General features: G+C 36.4%; 1 protein-coding gene across 1 annotated transcript in view; it reads right to left on the bottom strand.

The window, feature by feature from the left end:
• TMEM135 (transmembrane protein 135) overlaps nucleotides 1-22,482 on the bottom strand; it is a 168,684-nt gene that overhangs the window by 127,338 nt on the left and 18,864 nt on the right. The window contains exon 3 of the mRNA XM_026850620.1: nucleotides 15,143-15,176. Coding sequence (XP_026706421.1) covers nucleotides 15,143-15,176 — 34 coding nt within the window. The remainder of the gene's footprint in view (nucleotides 1-15,142; nucleotides 15,177-22,482) is intronic.

Genomic DNA, 22,482 nt, shown 5'->3' with positions numbered 1-22,482 from the left:
TAATCAACAGGTAAATATCAGTCAAGTAACGGATTAATTAATTCTCTGTATTTAAAATTAGACGTCAAAATTTAAAGCAATGTTTTGAACAGTGCTGGAAGATAAATAGTATGCAACTGAGTACAAAACAACAGTAACAACACATCAGTGTAGAATTGTTACATTTGCAAGTATTTACTGCAGTGGTTGAAGTCAATGAAGTAGACTTGGCAGGTTGAAGGAAGTGAAAAAACACGCCTATGTCCCTAATGTGGACCAACATGTAAAGCCTGTTCATGATTTTGCACATAAGACAACCCACAAACTGAAAAAAATATGTTAAAAAATGCAAAAATTAACATAAACTACAGGTTTTGTTTCTTAGAGTACTGCAAAACACTAATTTTCTTCATTTTAGTGCCTAACAGCTTCTTCGATCTAATGATTTCAGTAACTCAAGTAATTCATCATCTACTCTGCTAAAGGTCACGATGCTCACCAACCCACTGCTATGCTGGCCTTTCTTCTTAACCCAGTGATAAAATTCCTGTAGCTATAGTTTCCTAATATTGTTTATAACACCCTCCTCGTTTCAGTTCAGTTATTTTGGAAAACTTTTGCTGCACAGGTTGAAGGGTTTCCACACCCCGGACCTGTGTTTGAGGCTTCCTTCCAACCCCATTTCCACACGAGAGAGTACTGGTTTAACACAAAACAGTGTGACTTTGCTTTAAGTTACTACTCAAGCTACAGATCATTGTAACTTAATTCAGCAAAGTTCCAAAAATCTTTCTAGTTTGACACACGTTCTTTGAGTCTCCACATGCACAATATACAACTTACGTTACACAGAGGCTATAATTCAGAGAGAAAAATTACCAATTAGTAAGAGTTTCGTAACAAATCAGGGAGAGGCCTTACTCCAAAATTTATCAAAACAGAAATATCTTCAACCTCTGGTATATTCAGATTCATAAATGGAGTATAAGCAGGTAGACATGCAATTCAGTAAAAATTCTAGATTTTCTTTTGGGAAGAAGGGGGTGAGGTGTCCAACAGCTTTGTTATTTATGACCATGGCGAAGTTCTCCAGCAAGGTTATTTACATCACTGAATTCCCATTACCTCTTACTTTGCCTAAGGCTACTAATTTACTATGATTTGCAAGCATTAGCAAACAATGCCCATATTCAAGTTCAGTGTATCCATTTCAATACAAAATGGTTGATATTGTATGCCAGAGTCATGGCTCGGGACTCAAGGGGCCAGTTTGCACAGCTTAACATTCTCAGGAACCTGGTTCAGTTCCCACCAGTCTTAATTAGGCTAAGAGTAAGAGACATGGTGAACATCAACGTTTAAATGTAAAGCAAGAGGGTTATGCAAGAAGTCATTTCTTGGACAGCAGAGAATTACAGTGTGTTAAAAAAACTGTTGTCACCAAAGACAACTTCATATTTTTACATGGGAGAATGACCATAATTTGTGAAGTTCCTGCTGGTTAATAAAAACATCCCTGAAGACAGAAGAGAGAGAAAAATAGAAACAAAGACATTATGTGCATGCATACACGTGTGTGTGTGTGTGTGTGTGTGTGTGTGTGTGTGTGTGTGTGTCAGGAAGCAGGGAAGGGGTTTTGTTCTTAAAAAAAAACCCCAAACAACTATACAAACATTTACAATATTTAACATTTTCAAATATTCCAAACAAATACAACTGTTTATAAACTATTTGTAAGCAGCCAGTGGGGCATGAGCTTACACATACAGAGAGTGTACATTTCCAATCTAACTGTACAAGCATTCTTTGAAAATTTCTGCACATAACTTATTTAAAGACCTTTCAATCAACATACTGATCTGCAAAACAAGAAACAAAATTATGTAAATTAAATGCTGCAAACAGAATTTTGCCTCAGGAATTGTAGCAGCAAGCTTGAATGAAAGAGACTGAAGCCACCAATTACTTTACCCAAAGTTCCTGGCACAAATTATTTTATATAAATGAAAGCATGACTCTTCAAGATGAAGAGATTTGCAACTGAAAAAGACTATAATCATTAACATTTTAAAATATTCAAAGGTGACTATTAAGTTTTATTCTTTAGGAGGCTTTAAAAAATTCAGGACATTTTTAATTAAGTTATTTAGAATTCATGGGAAGTCAATCTAACACATCTTACTGAAACCTATGCTCGTATTTTTTTAATCCAAGCTATGGTGGATATCCTTCACAAAATTCAGAAATATTGCATATGTGCCAATTAATTGATAAAACGTGTTCTGTCAACATAAACTAGGTATTAAAGAAACATGTTTTTAAATAGATAGCATTCAGTCCCTCTTCCCGATTCCCACTTCAGATTGTTCTTCTCCCTTGAAATACTGAACGTAGTATTTCCACTTCCAGACTTATTTTAACAAACTCTGCAAAAATTTCCTGCAGTCCTTGAGACTTGAGAAGAGCAGCAGCTATTGAAGGACTCCAGTGCTTCTGAGCAGACACAGAATGATTACTGACCCATAAAGAAACTCCTTAAAGAATCCCACCACTCACGTTACAAAAACATTAAAGATTCGCATGGAAGTGGCCATATGAGACCAATCTCAAATGATGTAGCTGCTCTGAAATAACCCTGTTTAACAGAATATTGTACTAAGATGCAGTAACTGATGTAGTACTGAAATTTTCGTACTGACTAATGGTCCAATTTGCTGATCATTGCCCTGTTGTGTGGAAAAAATAGAGGAGGAGATTCGTAGAAGATCCTACTGTCACACTAATCTCTGGATTTTCCTGTAAAAATACTAAAGTCAGGTTGCCTCCTAAATACATAACATTCTTAAAGACAGGACACTAATTGGAAAGTTTCACATGTGAACAGGGCTCTGACCAACACAAAAACCGCCTTAGGAAACCCAGTCAGCTTTAGATGAAGGTATAATAAATCTTATTCTGTCTTCAACTTTCCTCACATTTACTAGATGTAGTTTGATACTTCAGAACTACTTCCTCTGCTTTACCAAAAATGATCATAATTCTACATTTTCTTAAACAACGTTTCCTCGTTAAGAGATCAGCTTCAAGAAAGGATTTTTTTCCTTTCACTTTTCCAACACCAATATTGTTTCCAAGCTGACCTGTCTTCCATCCAGACTGACATTTACAAGCTGTGCTAGAGGTTGTCCTCCTCCGCTTTTCTAACCTTATTAGAGGCATAAGGAGCATATCACAGAGACAAGATTTCAAATTAACCACCTCCCCCTGAATGCCAAACCAATGACTGTTTATACAATTAAAAAACTTAGTCTCAGCACTGTTTAAAAATTTACGTATTCTGTAACAGCATCATGTAAAGAACTTAAAACAGCCACATGTCAACATCTGCCAGTTGACACAAGGTTATAGCTATTCACCAGTATAACAATTATATCTGATTATAAAAGTAAGTAAAAATATTTACTTATTTACAGTAAGACTTTTGAAATCATTTTTATACCTAGCCATGAGACATACTTTTTAATACAGAAAAGACTTCTGCAAAAATGAGGAAGTGAAAAATATAAAGTTATTATTTCAGACTGTACGTGCAAAGGTATAGTTTTTGTTTTGCATCACAGAAACTGTGAAAAAGGACAAGTTCACTTCAACAGTTTCCAAAACAACTCACTCTTGTACAGAAAAAGCTGTTTATCATTCTTAGACCAAACTTTATTTGCTTCAAAACTTTCTGTGGAACTAGTATTTAAGTACTACGAACACAAGATCGACTTTTATTTTGACAGCTTAAGAGTTTTAAAGGGAGCAAAATTATTTTGGCCTGAAACTGCTGCTCTGTTTTAATTATCATTATCCTATAAATGACATCAGGAACAGTATCAGACTAGAACTGGCACTAATATACTAGGAGTGGATACAGGTAATTAAAAGCATGAAGGATTTAATTTCAACTGAAACATGTGGAGCACAGAAAATAATAATTAAATGTAATATATCATTAATCATAAACAATGCACACTCATTCTACCACTGGTTCTATGGTAAGATTAACATGGTGTAAAAAAAAAAAAAAAAATCAGAAGTCAGCAGGATGAACTTACACTTTTTAAACTGTATTTTTCTTAAAGATCCTCTCATTTTGTGTATTTTGTACACAGAATTGAAGCTTTATCCTTCTATAAAATGAAATCAGTACTCCAAGACTAGTCTTTATAATACTTTATCAACCCCAGAAATCATGAAGAAACAGCTTGACAACAGCTATCATCAACAAAATAACTGGAAAATTTTAATTAGGACTGCCAAAACCTCAAAAAACAAAGATTCAGAAATTCTGTACATTAAAAACACTCAGTTTTGTTAAAAGGCAGTAGAGACACAGTTAAGTGGGTATTTACAGATTTTATCTTAGATTTCCACCTACCTCTACATCTTTGACTACGCACAAACACCTTTGCCTGTCTCCTTTGTGTGCCAACAAGAATAAGCCGATTAAATTTTGTGTGTTCCTAGTAAATCTGGTATGTAACAACAGGCCATTACCACTGTTCCCAAAACATCATGTTTGCAGAGAATCCAGCTTAAGACCACCTTTCCTTCATTCCTTATGCCTCAGCTCTCCATCTGATAAAGCAGTTATGTTAATAGCCCACTGCCTCAAATACTGTCTTGTTATGCACCACTTCCACGGACAGCAGAACATCCACTCTGGTTTTCAAGCTTCAGTGGAAGACTTCAGGGTTACGGGTGAGGAAAGGAGTGAAAGCCTGCAGCAGCATTGTACCCACTTCGCTGAACAGACAAGGAATTTCCCTCCCGGCAGCATTACCTGGACCCTGATCGTTGACCTTTTGGGTTGACATAGCGCTTGCCAGGCTGACATAGCACTGAGGGATCTGGTGTAGTTGGGAACTGTCAGTGTGAGGTTAATGGTTGGACTAGGTGATCTTCAAGGTCGTTTCCAACCTAGACGATTCTGTGATTCTCTTGTTCTGAAGCAGAGGTTAATATGCAAATGGAAAATACTGCTGCAAATAGAAAAAATCTCTCCCTTCCACAGAAGTTTCCATTTCTACACAATGTTACATTATCACGTACACAAAGAGAAAGCACTACCTTTGCTTAAGGTCCCACCTCAACTTCTTCAGCTCTCACACTGCATTTTTTCTTCCCTCCTCCCTGAGCAGAGCCATTTCCCTTTACTTCCCAAATGTCACAGAAGCATGAGAGGGCAGGAGAAACTGCCAGGTAACAGCAACCACTGCTGGGAAAGGAGGATAATACCTGTGATCCTTGAAGGTTTGAGAAAGACAATATGACTGACTGACAATGCAAAGATCTGAGAGAAGTGCAGATGATTGCTAAGATTGTTGTGAAGTAGGAAGGGCTCTTGCTCTCACAAGTTTCCCCCAGAAGACCCCTGAAGTCTTCTCCTTCCACCAGGAAACCCCTCACTTTCTTGAAACACTACTGGGACTTCACCTGCTGGGAAGCCTTGAGTTTTGACACATCTTTTTGATCTATCAGACCACTGCCAACAGCAATTCTCATAATCAGGAATACTCTGTGCACTAGAGATGGGTGTCTGAGAGCTCTTCATAATCTGAAGTTAAGCATTACTTTCATCTCAATTACTAACTAGCAAAGTGTTAACTATAAAAGTCAACTAGTTTTCTTTAGCACTTAGTGTATTTCTGATATGAAATTCAGCATAAGCTGTAAGTTTTTAAGCTATTAGTTGAGAGGTAAGTCTCAAAACTCATTTGCAAAAATCAATATTTTTGCTAATTTTAGAAAGACAAATGGGTAGTTATTCACTATAAAAGATTGTAGTAAAGCAGCACAAAGAGAAGTATTTACACTGAGCTTCTTAGAAGATACACTGGAAAGTTAAAAATGCAAAGCAGCTTTGCATAGAAAGCAAGAGACAGAGTATTAAATGCTTTCTCTGACTCTGGCCAAATGTCCTGCTCTGAAGTGATGGATGAGGTTTCCTGAGGCTAAGATGCCAAAGCCAATTAGCCATGTCAATCCACAAGAACACCAGCTGCCAGGATCGAACTTTATTACTCTATTACTTAAAAGTGAAGACATCAGCAATGTTCAAGTTCACATGACTCCTAATTTTAAAACCTGCCTTTTAAAGATTCAGCGTGGGGGTAGTGACAGTGACCTTAAGTTTCAACCTTTTAAAATCATCATAGAGCGCCATGAATTATCCATAATTTGATTATGTGAAGTATTCTGTTAATCAAATTAGTGTGCATTATGCTCTATTCAAAAGAAAGTAAGGCTTCAGCTTATTTCCTTCTTCATATGAGTTTTATGTAATGTTTATATTTAAAAGTAGCAATTTATTTCAGTATTGCCTGTTGCAGTTGCCAAACTGCCTATCCCACAGAACATGATACGTGTAAAGTATATAGCTTACCCATTTATGGCATCTAATTCTGAATTCCAAAATAAAATTTTTGGAAAGTGTCTTGAGCATTTGTCGACTAGAATAAAACATGTCCAAGTCTTTGATTATTTGAAAACATCTGCATTTAATTTCTGAGCAAGGAGTTTGGAAATGTTGATCATACAATACACTTCCCTGCACAGTCACCACAATAAACTCAATGATTCCACGAAAGGGTAAAATTTTATTTCTGCTTAGGTGCCTGTGGAATAGATCTGAACATTACTGTCAGTCATTAAAAAGTAACCATTTCTTCTGAATAACTTCCATATTCCTCCAAACTACTCAGAAAAAATTGCTCCTTTTCAGGTAGTCTACATTACCTTTATTAACATCTTAATAGAAACCATTTCAGCTTTTTGATACTACTACATTTACACTTCCCTTACTTTACCACTCCAGTATACAACTGGCACATGGTAGTAACAGCATCTGTACCCTGGGGATGCTGAGAGAATGAGACAAAAGCAAAAATATAACAACGTTGAGAACAGTTACAAGTATCCTCAGAAGACAAAACAAGCTTTCTTTTCTGCATTCTTATTCAAAACTGAGTTTAGTTAGTTTTAATTAATTCTGCAAACACATGCATACACATACTAGGTATTACAGCAAATAAGAAAGCATTAGAAAAGCTTAAAATTAATAAAATCTAGTTCTCAATTACTGATTCTACCTGACAAAGTGCAAACCAAAGGAGACGAGAATGAGTAATGAGCATTTTCCTAGCTCTGCAGATCTTCGAATCTGTAAGTCTTCTTGTTTCATTATTTTTTTCCTTAGAGATGTTTCTGAGACAACTTCATGTTTTGAGGCTTTACTTTGCAAAATAATTGAAGTGCCATTAGTGTCCAAGTGCTCTATTTCATTACCAGTTGATTACAGAGTACTACAGATTGCCTGTTGAAATTATACAAAAAAACAAACCACATTTCTCACTCAAGCACACTGTCTTCAAGTCTAAACTAACATGTGATTAACTTTTTTCTTTGAGATTTGCTAAAATCTAAAGGATAAAAATCCATCAATCTTGATTCTTTTCCCTGAGTTTGGTAAACCAGCTTACATTCAAGTCCTCTGTCATTTTCAGAAAGTGCATTTGTGATGCCTGACTGTCTGTGCTGTGACACCAGCCATACACCAAGTGTCATTCTGGGAACAAGAGGCTGCCTCTGTCTGGCTTTAAACCATAAGACAGTAAATGATGTGAAGGCCATAGAACAAATATCAGATGAGCTCCATCTGAGTAAGCATTCCATGAAATGGAAAAAATGAGAGCTCTTTGTTTTCAACTTCATTTTTCTACTAAGATCTATGCAGAAAAGAATCAGAAGCTACAGAGGACAGTCTCCTAAATCCTTATGACAAAATAGCAGAAAAATACCATTCTACAACAAAAGGCAGGATTTATCAATGAACATTGTGTGACCTGATAGAAGCAGAAGCAAAGAACTCTTCATGAAATCCCAGGTTATAATGTGGGCCAAAATAGTAGCAAAAATGCCACTATTAGAAGCAAAGGTTCAGGACTCTCACCTGAGCTTCACACTTGAGATGTTAAGGAAGAATCATGTATTAGAACTGTAGCCTAAGGGAAAACACTAGTGAGTTGATACTGATGTCTAAATTTACAACAGAGAAGACTTGTTCCTTGTTAATACTAAAATTAAAGGCTTGACTTGAAACAGAAGTTCAAAAATTATCAACTACAGCCAGTGGCAAGTCATCACCTGAGCCCGTTTGTCCATGTGACAGCAGATATTTTGCCATAAGTACCTGAGACTGCTTTCTAGACAGTATAAATTCTGTCCTTTTTGCTTTTCCCTTACCCAGGCAGCGATAACAGATGCCTCCCTAGGCAGATCAGTACATTGCTTCAGGACACTGTTCCAGCACTGGGTTTTGTCCTCCACAGGGCAGGAATTATTTTATGATCTTACAGTCCCGAGTTCCAGCTCAGTGTGGTTTTCAGTGAGGAAAACCTGAGCTCCCCTGTGAGCTTTCAAACAGAAATTTTTTTCCTCTAATTTAACCAGGAAGTCAGAAGCAGTATCACAGAATCACAGAATCACCGAGGTTGGAAAAGACCCTTCAGATCACTGAGTCCAACCATTAACCTCACACTGCCATGTCCACCACTAAACTGTGTCCCTAAGCACCACATCTACACATCTTTTAAATACCCCCAGGGATGATGACTCAGCCACTGCCCTGGGCAGCCTGTTCCAATGCTTGACAACCCTTTTGGTGAAGAAATTTTTCCTAATATCCAATCTGAATCAAATATCAAAGTACTTGTGGTGTTCTAACAATAACTTACAAAACCAAGACAACAAGACTTACTATTCTAACAACAAAGGTAGCCTGGTACTTCTGTTTTTTTGCCTGCAAGAAGGAACTAAGCAATGGTTTTACTTCAACTGACACATTACTGACTCAAAAGATGACAACACAAGGAATGAAGGGGAATATACCCTGGACACCACTAGAGTAGGTCCCTGCGAGTTGCTGCTGTAACCAAAGGCACTATCACCCCAGAAGAGGGGTGCAGGTAACAGTGACAAAGCAAGGAAGAGATGGTGGCAGGAGGACTAGCATCCTGGAAGACAAGCATCTCAATAAGTTACTTGATGCACTTTCAGTTACGGAGATTATATCTGAAATGTTAGAAAACAGAAATTCCAGGTATTCTTATCGTGGCTAATATGCTAAAAGAATCGCTAAGCTCCCCCATCCTGACAGTCCCTGTATAATGTCAATACTAAGAATTACATGAAAGCACACCACAAAATGTTAATTATTTAAAAAGAAACAGCAGGAGCGGTCAAATTCATTTTACTAGAAACCAGTGCTTCTAAAAACTTTAAAATATGTACTGCGTAAAATTAAATCTATCCATCCTTCCTCATTCTGGATTGCCTCTGTCTTCTGACTAAAACATAATTGTTCCCAAAGGAGACAGCTCCTTCTTTACAAAATTTAAGTTTAGTAAGTTTAAACAGAAAACATTTTTTGTGTTACAATAAACTATGTAACCAAATGTAATGGTTTGCCAAAACAAATGGGAAATGTTAAATACTTATTATTTCACAGAATTATCAATGAAGAAGTGACAATCATGAACTTTTTGTATTTTAAAGGATATTTTTGATTTGGCATACAATGTTTGATAGCACATGACAGCACTAGGTGATAATTTCACAGAGATGCAAGTTATGCAAATTATAAACATGATTTTATAGTCAAACAGCACCTTACTCAAAAAAAACCCAAACCCCTTCAACCTTTACTATTCATAGTATCCTCCCACATTTAACTGCAACTGGCACAAGGTATTTTTTGAAACATCTGTAACAACTTGGAAACTGGTAATTTTGTACAGAAAGCATTTGATAAGCTGGTGAGAAAAACCACTCAAGAATGCTCAGTGTCAGAGCACTTCTTGAGTACAAGTACCCTCCTTTACAATATTACTAGTTTGCCTTAAGCAAAAACTTAAAACTACAGGATCAGCAAAAGCACTGTTTAACAGCAGATTTCTGTTGTTGCTCTGTCTCTTGCCATAGCAAGTCTCACTCCTCTTTCTTTCATCTCTCCATGTATCACCCCCACAAAGCATGAAACAACAACAAGTTCAGTATATATGGAAAGTGATGTTGGAGGGCCCTTGGCCTCAAACATTTGAACCATGTTTTATATTGTGCCTTATCTCTGTCAAGCTTGGTATCTACTTTGCTGTCTGCATGTGACATATATCTTAAATTAGGTTAATGGCTTTGATTTTTTTAAATTATTGCAAAGTATGAAGATTTAGTGATATTTTGAATCACTATGACTTCCACCTATAAGAAAAACATAAAAATATCTGGATTAAAGCTGAATGAACAGGATTGGATAATCATTTTTCCATTAGATCCTAAGATTTCTTTTTAAGTCTGTGCTTCAGCATTTTTGCATGCTCCTAGACCAAATATTTCAAGTTTTAAGAGCACAACTTACATGTGACCTTCACAATGATTGGTTGGAATAAACAAAGATACAGCCAAAATGAACCCAGATTTAGTCTATTTATGCAGCTGAAAAAAAAAAAAATCAGCTGTGAAACTGCTGGACTACTTTAAAATTGCAAGAAACTTTGTGCTCAGCTGTATTTGTTCTCTATTAGAGTATCACTCACAAATGTGTTTGATCAACTCGTTTGGTTCAGTATTTGTTTCATGTGAACAGCATTTTGTGGTAGCTTTAACTATTTCTTAATTGGACTTGAAATACAAATGAAAAAAATATTTCTGAAGTAGCAGTAGGAAAGGAAGAGTTGGTACATCTGAAAGGAACGTCAAGGTAAGCAGGCTCTCAGCTTCATTAGCAGGCTGTTAAAGTGAGCGAGGTCACAGCAGCTCTCAGAGGTTTTCCAAAAAAAATCCCAAGTTTGGATGTAGAATATTTTGAAGGTCTTCCCTTGTTGCAGTCTTCTTACACACTTGACTGGCCTCTCAGCATTTCTCTTCATTACCACCAGTCTTTAATGTATGATCAGCACATTGCACTGCATCTGGGAAGATGAACCCTCTCTCCCATACTTTGCTTTCATAATAATGATGAGAAGCATGGCTGTGTATTTCTTACTTTAAAACAGTATCTCCTCCTTAAATAGCAGATGCACTGATGACCTAACATCAGCACAGTGATAAAGAAAACATGTATACTTTGTGTTTCCATGTAAACCTTATCCAGATGCAATTGCTAACAACAATTTCTCAAACTCCCATGCCCAGGACTTTAGTAATACGCTCTCTCTCTCTCTCTCCTTCTTTCTGGAATCTTACAAAATTTCTCATCATACTAATTGCAATAAAATTCACCCTTTCCTTTCCCCACAAACCTAACATCTTTTTTTATCATCTGTTCACTGCTTTAACTAGAATAGACTCAATGTTTTCTCATCTCTCTTCCACTCATTATACTTGTAACACTCCCACAAACCGATTCCCATTACATCAGCCCAGCTCCAGTCCCTGCATGTCTCTTGCCACAATAAATTCTCATTTCTCATCTTTAGATTGTACTTCTCTGCCTCCTTTTCTTCCTATCTTTCTTGTCTTATTTTTCAAATTTATGCCTTTCCACTCCCTAGTGCTCTCTCTATGTCTGGGCCAGATTCCTACACCTCTTTCTCCCATCACACTCCAGAACCAGTCCTCAACAGCATCACTCTGTCTTCTGCATCCAGCTGCCTTATCTTATGCTTCAGCTTTACATCATTTAACCCATGACCCTCAAGAGCAACTTGTTAATATTAACATTTCCAGTTTTCTAAGTACAACACCATACATTAGAAGCCATAGTATGAAAGGAAGAAAGCCTTTGATATACAGTAATGCACAGTTTGAATTTCAAACATAGCACATAAACTTCCATTTTTTTCTGATTAAAAAAAAAAAAGTATTTTGCAGTTCAGCCTATGCTAAAATAACTGCCTTTTTGGTGGAGCATTTCAATGATAACATATCAGTTTTCCTAAATTTTTGTTTCTCAAAAGTTTTATATAAAATTGGCCATAGTTCAGATTTGTCTCTTCCTATCTTGTATATTGAAGGTAGCATTCATTTGTTTTGTCAGCCACAGAAAAAAATTCCTAATCCAAAACCTGTGTTTCTCCAACATAAAAGCAACAACTCAACTGCTGAGCTGTTCACAATGAAGTTTATGCCATAACTGATTTGAAATATAAGAGCTATACGTCTTACTCATGGGCAGTCATTAATGCCATCTACTTTTCCAGATAAAAATAACTGAAGAGATTACATTTCACTTTCCACCTTTTGTTGGAATCTTGGGGCTCCTTTTGATCTCAAATTAACCATGAAGGATCATCTTATATGTTCATTACCAATGCACCTCTTACAATCCTAGAAATTTCTTTAACATGTGCAATCCAAAATAGAACTTGAAAGGCTCTGTGCTTCTGTGTGGTCCACGGCACTGACTACTGCTGCTCTGCTCCAGGGTATTACAGAAATGTCAGGTCCCAGACTGTAACTAGTCAAAATTTTCCAAACCCACATGTTCAACAATGTTAGGGCTCAGGCATATTAATTTACTTCTAAAAACTTTGACTGTTTTCCAGTGAGAAGCTCAGAAGTTGATTTTACACCCTGCATATCAAAATTAAAACTACAGATCCTTCAATCCTATAGTTATTTCTAGTTCTTATCTTAAAAAAAGAAAAAAGAAAAAAAAGTAAATTCAAACCCTGAAGTTCATTGTTGAATAGCTTCAATTTAGCAGAAAGCTAGTTTAAGAAAGCATTTTTATTTGATTTTTCCATAGAGCATATATAACCTAAATAGCTTCTTTTTAAGCTGTCATTTCATTGTGTAAGCAGTAAGGAAATGCCACTGGGGAGTTCAGGTTCATATAAATCCATAATCACTGACTGACTTAAAATTAGCCAGGACACTTATTCATATGTTTCTAGTAGCTTCAGATTAGAAATCAATAAAAATGTCACCTTTAGAACAAGAGTCCTTAGGCTCACTGCCTTTCATGTTCTACTGCATTTCACCCACTGAGCTGAGAAACAGCAGCCATGCATAAAGACTTTAATACACCTTTCCCCTTTTCACTAAGTAAATTCATCTCTGAGGACAAATTGTCACACACTGCCAACAGGACAATAGAAATAAAAATTTCTAATTTAAAAGCCCTAATATGTCCATACAAATTCACTGCAGCAACAACCATGATAATTGTTTATTGTAACCAATAAACCTAATTACAATTACCTCCTGTCTGTCTAACCAGTGAAGAATCACACAAAAAGCCTCAATTATTACTGACGAGACTGCAAAACAGTTTAGCAAAACATTAAACAAAACAAAGGAATACATTTATTTCAACGTGTATCTGAATAGATCCTGACAGTAGTTTTGCAGAACACAAGAAATGCAGTGTAATTTCACAATCTAGCTGCCATCAATAATGGTTAAAATTTGCCAGCTTTCAGAAAGGGGCGTGGTGCAATCTAAAGACAACAAATAAATGTTTTAAAGGTCTAGTAAATTTATAAGTGAATCTTATCAAAGCATATAAAGCTCTAAACCAAAGACAAGCAAAACAAATAGGGAAACATCTAACATGATTACACAGCTTGCTAACAAGATAAGTATGAATGATCAAGGGCAGTATAAAAAGCAAACCCTGGTAACCCTGAGTTCACCAAAGATTTGTGTCTAAAATGAACCCTTATGCTGAAGAGAATATCCAAATGAACGATGAAATGTCCAACTAATTACCACCATCCTTATAACCCGTATTTCCTAAACGATGAGTTTGTACACAGTTGCTCTTCTGAATACAAGGAAAATTTCAGACTTTCCAAGGTTAAGATTTCCTTGCAGGAATCTAACCTTGTTCCCACGTGTTACTGGGAGTGTGAACATCTAATTAATTAAATTTTAAGAAAAGGAGTTTGGGTTTTTTCAAATTAGGTAAAAAACTTTATAAAGAAAAGGAATCGTAAAGGATAGGGTATGAGCCATCCAAGTCAAGCAGCTGTAAAAGTTAAAAAGGTATCTGACAATAATAAAGTTAATGGCAAAAATTAATTTCTTCTCTTCTGAAGCCTGTAAGCTCCACTCACGAGTGAGTCTGTAATGACAGGCAGTCTATGAATACAGAATAACCCAAGAAACAATTTTTGCCTAAAATAAATTGTTAAACACCAGAATTTGAGAGAGAAATTAGTGATAGGTTTGGCAAAGGCATGTAAGGAGCTTCCTGGATATTTACCTGCTAGCAAATATATTATGTCACCTCCTACCAAAAGCTGCTCCCCTCCCAAAATCTTCAGAATTACAGCAGCCATCAACAATGACCTTACAAGGTTGAAGAGCAGGTACTGATTTTACCACCCTAATCTGTACTACAATACATTGCTTTTGTCTCATCACTTCTAGTCATTAACCTTTTCACTATCAAAAGAGTTTTACTCTTGCACGATTCCACTGAGGCCCCAGCAAACTGTCACAGTAGTGCAGAACACAACTCTTCGGTTGTTTCCTTTTTTTGTAGTTTCCATGACTCTTTACATAACTAATACTTTATAAAAACCTAGGTAATTCTTTTGGCATAATAAAATCAGTTCTGAAGATGTATGATCACATAACAGAAGTATTCCATATTTAGAAAAAGTTAACGTACCATGTGTCATTTAGATAAATTCACTGCTGTTATTTATTTGAATGAGATTATAAGGAATATGCCACGAAAAAAATTAAATCTATACAACCAGGTAGTAAAAATGTTTGCATGTATGGTATTTGATAGCAGTTTGAGAAACAATTACATAGCTAAAGTATATGGTGTTGTATCACTCATCTGCAAAATAATGAGCATTAAAAGTAACAGATGCCATTCTGCTATGGAGGGGACATAGAAACTACCCATTTTCCTGAGACTATGATACAAGAAATTTTGAGCATAGCACAATGAAATTATTTCAGCCTCTGCTTTACAGCTACTTCCAAAAGACTTACAGTCACAATTTGCTCTTAAGATAATTTTATTTACCTAATAACATATAATTCTTAAATAAAAAGAAAAATCCTGGAAACATTAAAAAGGCAAGGAACATCAGCATCAGTTTTAAAAATTTCCAATGGATCTTACCTACTTTTATTCTTGAAAAAAAGGACTACTTACTTGATTGGCCATGTAAATTGTGAGAAGACCTCTCCTGCAAACAGAAATGATAAAATCAGTTAATTAATTACGGGGTTTTTTTTTTGCACACTGAAGAAAAACACTATAAGCATTAAGATTTTTTTTTTATTAAAAAGAGATTACTGATGGAGGATGAATCATTACTACCCTATAAAAAAATAAATACGAAACCAAAAATAGCACCTTGATAGCACGCTATCCAAAGTGGTGAGGAATTACATGAACCAAGTTATATATAGCAACTTGCTACTGCATGAGTCCTGAAGCCTTCAAGAAGGTGTAAAGCACCTTGAATTACACAGCACTCATCACAAAACAAAAGCCTACACACTAACTGGTAATGTAAGCATACAAACTGTGGCCAAAGCCTAAATTAAATTTCGAATTTACAGAATAATTCTTGGGTGTAAGCTTCTGTTTTGTGATCAGTGCTATGTAACTCAAGGTGCCTTTAGCTCTTCTACTTAATCATGAAAAGTTTTTTCTGCTGAGACCAATGATGCAGAAATACTGGCTCAAACAAGTATGTCCCACCTTTCTAGTTGAGAGTTACAATGCCAACAGTGTCCTGGCACAGCTGCCAACATTTTCTATTCTAACCTTTATCTAATTTTTTTTTCTTTTTTTTTTTTCCCCTTCTGTACTTTCAGATCTATGTCTCTATAGACATAGACTGAGACAGTCCCTGTGTCTCAACCTCACCTCAACCTCATGCTCTCACACTTTTGCTGATGCTACAACAGCACAAGACCAGAACTGAACTCTTGACTATGCAGACATGAACTGCTCCAGTAACAACAGGCTGTATTAGATGTCATTGTAGAGTCCAGATGAAAAAAATACAGTTATTTTCTGTGTATCATTTGCAAGTCACCTTCAGCCTTGAGAAAGCTGAAAACCTTACTATTGCAGATTTGCTTTGCCCTCATTCCTTCCTCCTCTTCTGCAAAGATCAGCTTACAGACTATGGCCAAAGGTTGGAAAACTCAGTTTCAGTATTTGTTACTGGAATGCTGTTCTTAATTTCTTGATTTTACTATCAGCCTTGTAGTACTGAGTTTTTCTTATTGTCCCCACCACTGTAACAGACAAAATTTAAAGCAGCATAGAAGGCACCACATGTTTAACCAATAAGGTTTCTCAACATGGAAATAAGTTTATAACCTGATATCATCTTTGTTTCCATATCATTCAAGATTTTTTTTATACTACTACTACATGAATAACAGAAGCTTCAACCCAGGCTTTTATGTTCCATTTTGTCATAACACTGGTCATAAGACTAAGTTTCCAAGCATTCATAGAATGCTTAAGAGAATGGTATATTAACTGAACATATCTTGCTATCACATCAGTTGAAGAAGCAAGCAAAACAAAATCACAGGTAGCAGGGAACACACAAATTCCTGTTGCATAGTTCCCAGGCTTCAACCAACTGAAAAAAAAAAATTATTCAGTATTTCCTGACCCAGTAGTTTATCACTTTGTCAAGTTATGTATCCAGATCAGGGTTCATCACAGAAGACATCTCAGGTACAGGCATACACTCCACTTAAAGCTTTAGTGCTTTCACACCGAGTTTAATTTGCAGGAAGCAATGATGCACCATCCTACGTTCCACAAGCTGCTCTCTATTCACAGGAAAGATTAAAATTTGGGTTAAATTCAAAACTTTAACTAGCAAAATCCGTTTGGATTTTGTGGTGTGTGGGGTTTTTTGGTTTTTTTGGTTTGGTTTTTTTTTTTTAATAAGCAGCATTCAAAATCTGCTCTTTGCATACCTTCTCCACCTGGTACCACTCTGTGCCAGGTATGAGGAAGACAACTCTAGCAATGGAAACCTAAGGAAAAAAAACCCTGAATCTAAAGATTTGATGAGGATGAGGCACACAAGAAACAAAATGACAACATATAGGGAATAGGGTCTGTAACTGTTAAAGCAAAGAGACCTCTACAATTTGTAATAAAGCATCAAAATACTGCATGATTCTTCTGATCAGGAAGGAGTGAAAATTCACCTCATGTAACAGGTTCATTCAACTGTCAAGCTGATCTGTAAACAATCACCTAGTCCTTCAGCTCAGATGATAAAATAATATCAGTGTTCCAACTCTTCTGATTACCAAATTGGCAGCCAATAGAGTTCTGTATACTGTAAATTTTATTTTAATTTGTTCTCAGAGGGAAAAATACTGGTTATTTCATGTTTCTTGGATTAATTTTTTTTTTTACCCCTGTAATAGTATTAAAAGTTTAGGATCAATATCCAAACATTCAGATGCTTGGAAACACAGAATTTAATTTACCCATGAGAGCTAACATGTTAACTCAATACATTTTGAGTATTCTGGAAAACATCAGAACTTCAACAACATCCTGCAGTAACACACTTACCTTACTACTGAGTGGCAGATGCAGCTTTAAGAGTACAGTATGTGCATTCACAATTGTATTATACATGGTGTGCACAACACAGCACGACTATTGTATGTGCACATAATTTACTTGGTGAATTCTCTCCTTCAGTCTCTATGTCATGCAAACAGGGTCTTTTAGTCTCTCACTGATTTTTTTTAATTTTTTGTTTTAGTACTAAAAAATTAAAATTTGGTCTAACAAAGTTTTAGCTTTTATTGTGGTTCCTCTTGGTTAAGTATAAAATGCAACTCGCCAACCACAAAGACAAAGAAAGGAAAAGGGGCTACAGAAGAGGAAGGAAAGAAATCAGAAGCTGCAGTGCAGCTGCCACGAGACCAATGCGAGAAGTAGGTGGGCAGGAGAAGGGAAAATGTGCAGACAATGAATGCACACAAGGAAGTTACTTCCGGACCTGAAAATACAGCAAGTTGCTAGATGACATCATCTGAAAGTGCCTGCGGCAAGCCCATCGCTATCTGCTGCTGTACAAGGCCCTGGCTAACTCCAAGCAGAAAGCTTTTTTCCTCCAAATTAAATCTGTGACTGTTTTAAAAATAAATGGCCCCATGTTTAAAAAAAAAAAAAAAAAAAAAAGAAAAAGAAAAAAGGGACTCTTGCTGGCCCTGTGCAAATGTGATCCAACAAGCCTAACCCAATCCTGAACTCAACTGTAAAAAAGCGGGTGGAAGTTCAGGAAACATTGCACTATTTTCTAGCAATGACAGCTGATGGAAAACAGGACAGAAAGATGGAGGAAGGCCAAGCAAAAGGGTCACTGGTACAACCCAGGACTGTATTAAAACTGCAGCTGCTAAATAAGAGAAGGCTATAATTGAGAAATGGTATTACAAGAGCAGGAAATAATTAAACAACAAAAATAATTAGTCAGCCATGTCTAACCACCTGCTCTGGGGAGGTTTAAAGATACTAATAAACAGCTAACATTTCACCCCCAAAGTCCATGAACCGGTGTTGAACGTTAATCGCAGGAGCACCAACATAAGCAGGCAGTTACAGCAGCGATGTTCTGGCAAGGTCACTGTGGGAGAGCCCAAGCAGGTACACATCCATCCTTACTGCCCATTCCTCCTCCATCATCTCCATCTCATGACAGTTTCTTCTAGAAGCTGCTCACATCAAGGTCTTCATCTTGGCTTCCCACAACCTCCCTCTCACCTCTTCAACTGACAGTATCTCCCGTACTCTGCTCTATTTCTAATGACATATGCAATCTTTAATTTGGGAATTAAAAACACAAGCTAGGGGCAAAATTCATGAGTGGCAGACCAGGGCTGAACTAGGACAAGGACCTAAATCAGGATCCAAGAAAGCTGCACCTGTGGGACAGGAGATGGGATGGCACATCCTGGTCCATCCTGCCCATCTGTTGTGTTAAATTAAAGAACCAAAGAAAAACTGTTCTGCAAAAGTCTTAAGACGACTGGTATCTTTTACCTGGAGGATTGCACAAAAGCAATCACATTTTTTTGATTACCCTTTAATTCAAATACCAAAAGAGCAGTAGTGTTTAGCATATTTTTCATTCTGTTTCTCCTTTTTATCCCTCAGTTCACACCTTCACATGAATTTACTTGTATGCTTGTTAGAGAACTGAGCAGGCAATGTATCAGAGTTTAGTTACTGAACACAGGTCATGTCATCTGTGGCTGAAAAATTCCAATCTTGTGGATTCGACTTTTAATATTTAACTTAAAACAGACCATGGGCTTCCAGAAGATAATTTTCTTGTTCATTTATACCTTCCTCACAGAAAATTTCCACTTGATAAAATTTGTGATAAAATTTGTTTTTCAGACAAACTTGGTAATGTTCAGACCAAATTCTAACAGCAATAGCTCTTAAACTATGGCCTATAAACCTCAACAGAAAGCCACATATTTCTGTGATTGCACTGCCCAGAGGAAAACAGTCTAAAATAACTGTTAAAAAAACCAAAAAGCTATAGGACAAAAATAGCAAGGAAGCCAAGTAGTGTACTGGGCTGTATTACCAGAAGTGTAGGTAGAAGGTCAAGGGAAATGATTAATCCCCTTTACTTGGCACTCACTACACCACACAGAGTACTGCACCAGATTTTGGTCCCCAATACAAAACAGGCATTGATCAGCCAGTGGAGACAACCACAAGCATAGGTGGGGAGATTTTGACTTGACCTGAGGAAACATAATTTCCACCATCAAGACAGCCATGCACTGGAACAGAAACCCAGGGGGGTTGTCAGACCTCTGCCCTCAGAGGTTTGCAGGGCTGACTGGACAAATCCCTGAACTGGTCTGAGCTCAGCACTAGTCCTGCTCCAAGAAGGAAGCTGCACTAGGTGACTTCCCAAGGCTCATCTGAACAATTCTATCATTCTACAGGAAAAAAGAAAATTGTAAGCACCTTCAAAATACCATGCATAACTTTTTCCACGTATTATAAAATCAGAAGAGATTACAGAGATAAATAATTTGGCTAACTAATATAAAACACAAACTTTTTAAAGAAGTAGCTAATTCATTAAAGAAAAGATCAAATTTGTCTTTAAGTATTTCCAACAAAGTCACCACAACCACTGGTAAATCATTCTAATGCTACTTACCTTTGCAATTTGCACCCTACTATAGACAAAAATCCGTCTGGTCACTGAAACTGGTTACATCTTTACCTCCACTGTAACACTACAGAGTCCAACCAAGTCACCCACATACCATTTCTTAAACACAAACTGAGCTCCTTCAGTTTTTGCACAATGTACCTAAGATTTTAAATCATACTTGTGGCTCTTTACTGTTCCAGTTTTTCAGAACACATCTTCAAGGACTTAAAGTGAAAATACAGGCAATAAAAGACAGATTAAAGATTTCCTATTCTTTGTTTAATCAACAGTATTTTAAAGTGAAAGAAATCACTGAGTGCCACTCTCAGACTTTAAATCCATCTGCCTGTGAGAAAGGTATTTATATTTTCACTAAGTGCTGTAAATTCTGGAAAACTTATGTGGTTGAGGCCAAAGTCCAATTCCCCTTACACATGAGTTAAAAATCCTATTCATGCCCCTAGAAGCAATGACAACTGTACAAATCTGCATGCCAACATATTGTTTGTGGAACAGTTTCTTAAAGAATGTTTTCTTGCTTAGGTTGACATGGTATAAAATTCAAAGAATAACTACTTTCACAAGTAGCATGAGCTTTTACTTCATAATAATAGCAAATCATACAAAATACCAATTTTTAGAATACAACCAAGATGTTTTTTCCTACAAAACTCAGTGCCAGTTCTCTATCCTTATTTATGGTTTTCCTTCAATATATTTATGGTTTTCCTTAAATACAGAGTTTTTGCTAAGCTAAAAAAAAAAAGCAACAACAACAAAAAAATACCCTTGCCTGAAGGTGGGATGAATCCTTAGAACATGCTTATGCTCATGGCAATTTTACCATAAATTAATTATTGCAACCACAGTAGCATTCAAAGAAAATTTCCAACAGAAATTAAACCCCTCTTTAAACAGCCACAGAAGATAGATGGGTGCCTGCCATTTTTAAGCTATTTCTCTCTCAATATTCATTCCTCCTTTTGAATATTTATCTCCTTCTGTTATATGTTTTGCCTTGCCCTCTCCATCTGATATGTCTAATATGCAGCACTCCAGTCCCTGTGACTTTCTCATCAAGAACTTTTTTTGGCAATAAGAAGTTTGAGCACTGTTTTCTCTATTGCCTTGTTTCAGTTAAACCACAAACCTTTCTGAGTAGACATCCTGAAATCTAAGCATTCACTGCAATTAAACATATTTGAACTACTATAATTGCATTTTTTTACCAGTCTTTTGTTTTTTATAATCACATTTTTCTTGCTTGAAAGTAAAGGGGAAATAAGTGACCAAGTCAGAAATAACAGGAAATAACTACAGTAAGATGATTACCACTATGTACAAAAATTCACATAAAATTGACTAAACAGGCACATCCCTCGGTGATAATAGCTCTAGGTGTGAGCTGTAACAGCAAGCCGGTAATTTTACACCACCGGGCAAGGTACACACTGGGGCAAGTACACCCAGGCCCCATACTCTGCTAGAGCTCTTGTAACCCAACATACAGCAGCAGTCAGTAGTAAAGATGGCTCAAAGGAGCCTGAAGACAGACAAAGCAACACGTTAAAAATCTTTATGCATGGAATTGAGATAACATGTTCTCTGACTAAACAGCCTCGCTAATGGGTTATGTTTCTCCACACACATAGTATACATTTAAACAGATGGGGGGCAAAACCACACAAAATAAAAATATCCAACTCACTGCTAAGACAGCAATAGTTTTAGCTTTGCTATAAAGCTTTCTAACTTTGTTCCTAGTCCAAAACTTCGTGTCCCTATTCGCTTTTCCAAAAATTCCTAGTGTTGTCAAACCAACAAACCTGAGAATAAATAAGTACTATAATGAAACAAGACAAACTTACCCTTTCTTATGACAAGATCTGAACTACATGTGACTTTTAACACACTGAATTTATGGAAGAAAAAAAAATGTGTAAATTTCCTACAAATTCAAGTTGAGTCTGCTGCATATTCTGAAAGTTATCAACTTATTTTAACAAATAATTCTCTTTCGGATTCTCTGTAAGTATAAGAAATCACAAATAAAGCTACTTTCAAAGGAATCAGTGGATTCAAAAGTATATATGGAGTGGAGCATAAAAAAATGCAAAGAGTGCATAACTTATGCTGTACTGACTTGATATAGTAAAATTTGAGAACATTTGTCCTTTAAAAAAAAAAATAAAAGAGAGTTAACTTTGTCTTTAATCTCTGAACATAAACTAAGAAGCTAACATAATAGTTTGTAATGGCTCCCCAGACAGGATTTGTGGTCTGCAAAAACAGGAAGAATTCC

The sequence above is a fragment of the Athene cunicularia genome, assembly GCF_003259725.1.
Source record: "Athene cunicularia isolate RWA chromosome 1 unlocalized genomic scaffold, athCun1 chr1_part1, whole genome shotgun sequence".
NCBI classification, from domain to species: domain Eukaryota; kingdom Metazoa; phylum Chordata; class Aves; order Strigiformes; family Strigidae; genus Athene; species Athene cunicularia.
The sequence above is the reverse complement of the archived record's forward strand: the minus strand, read 5'-3'. Positions and strand labels throughout refer to the sequence as shown.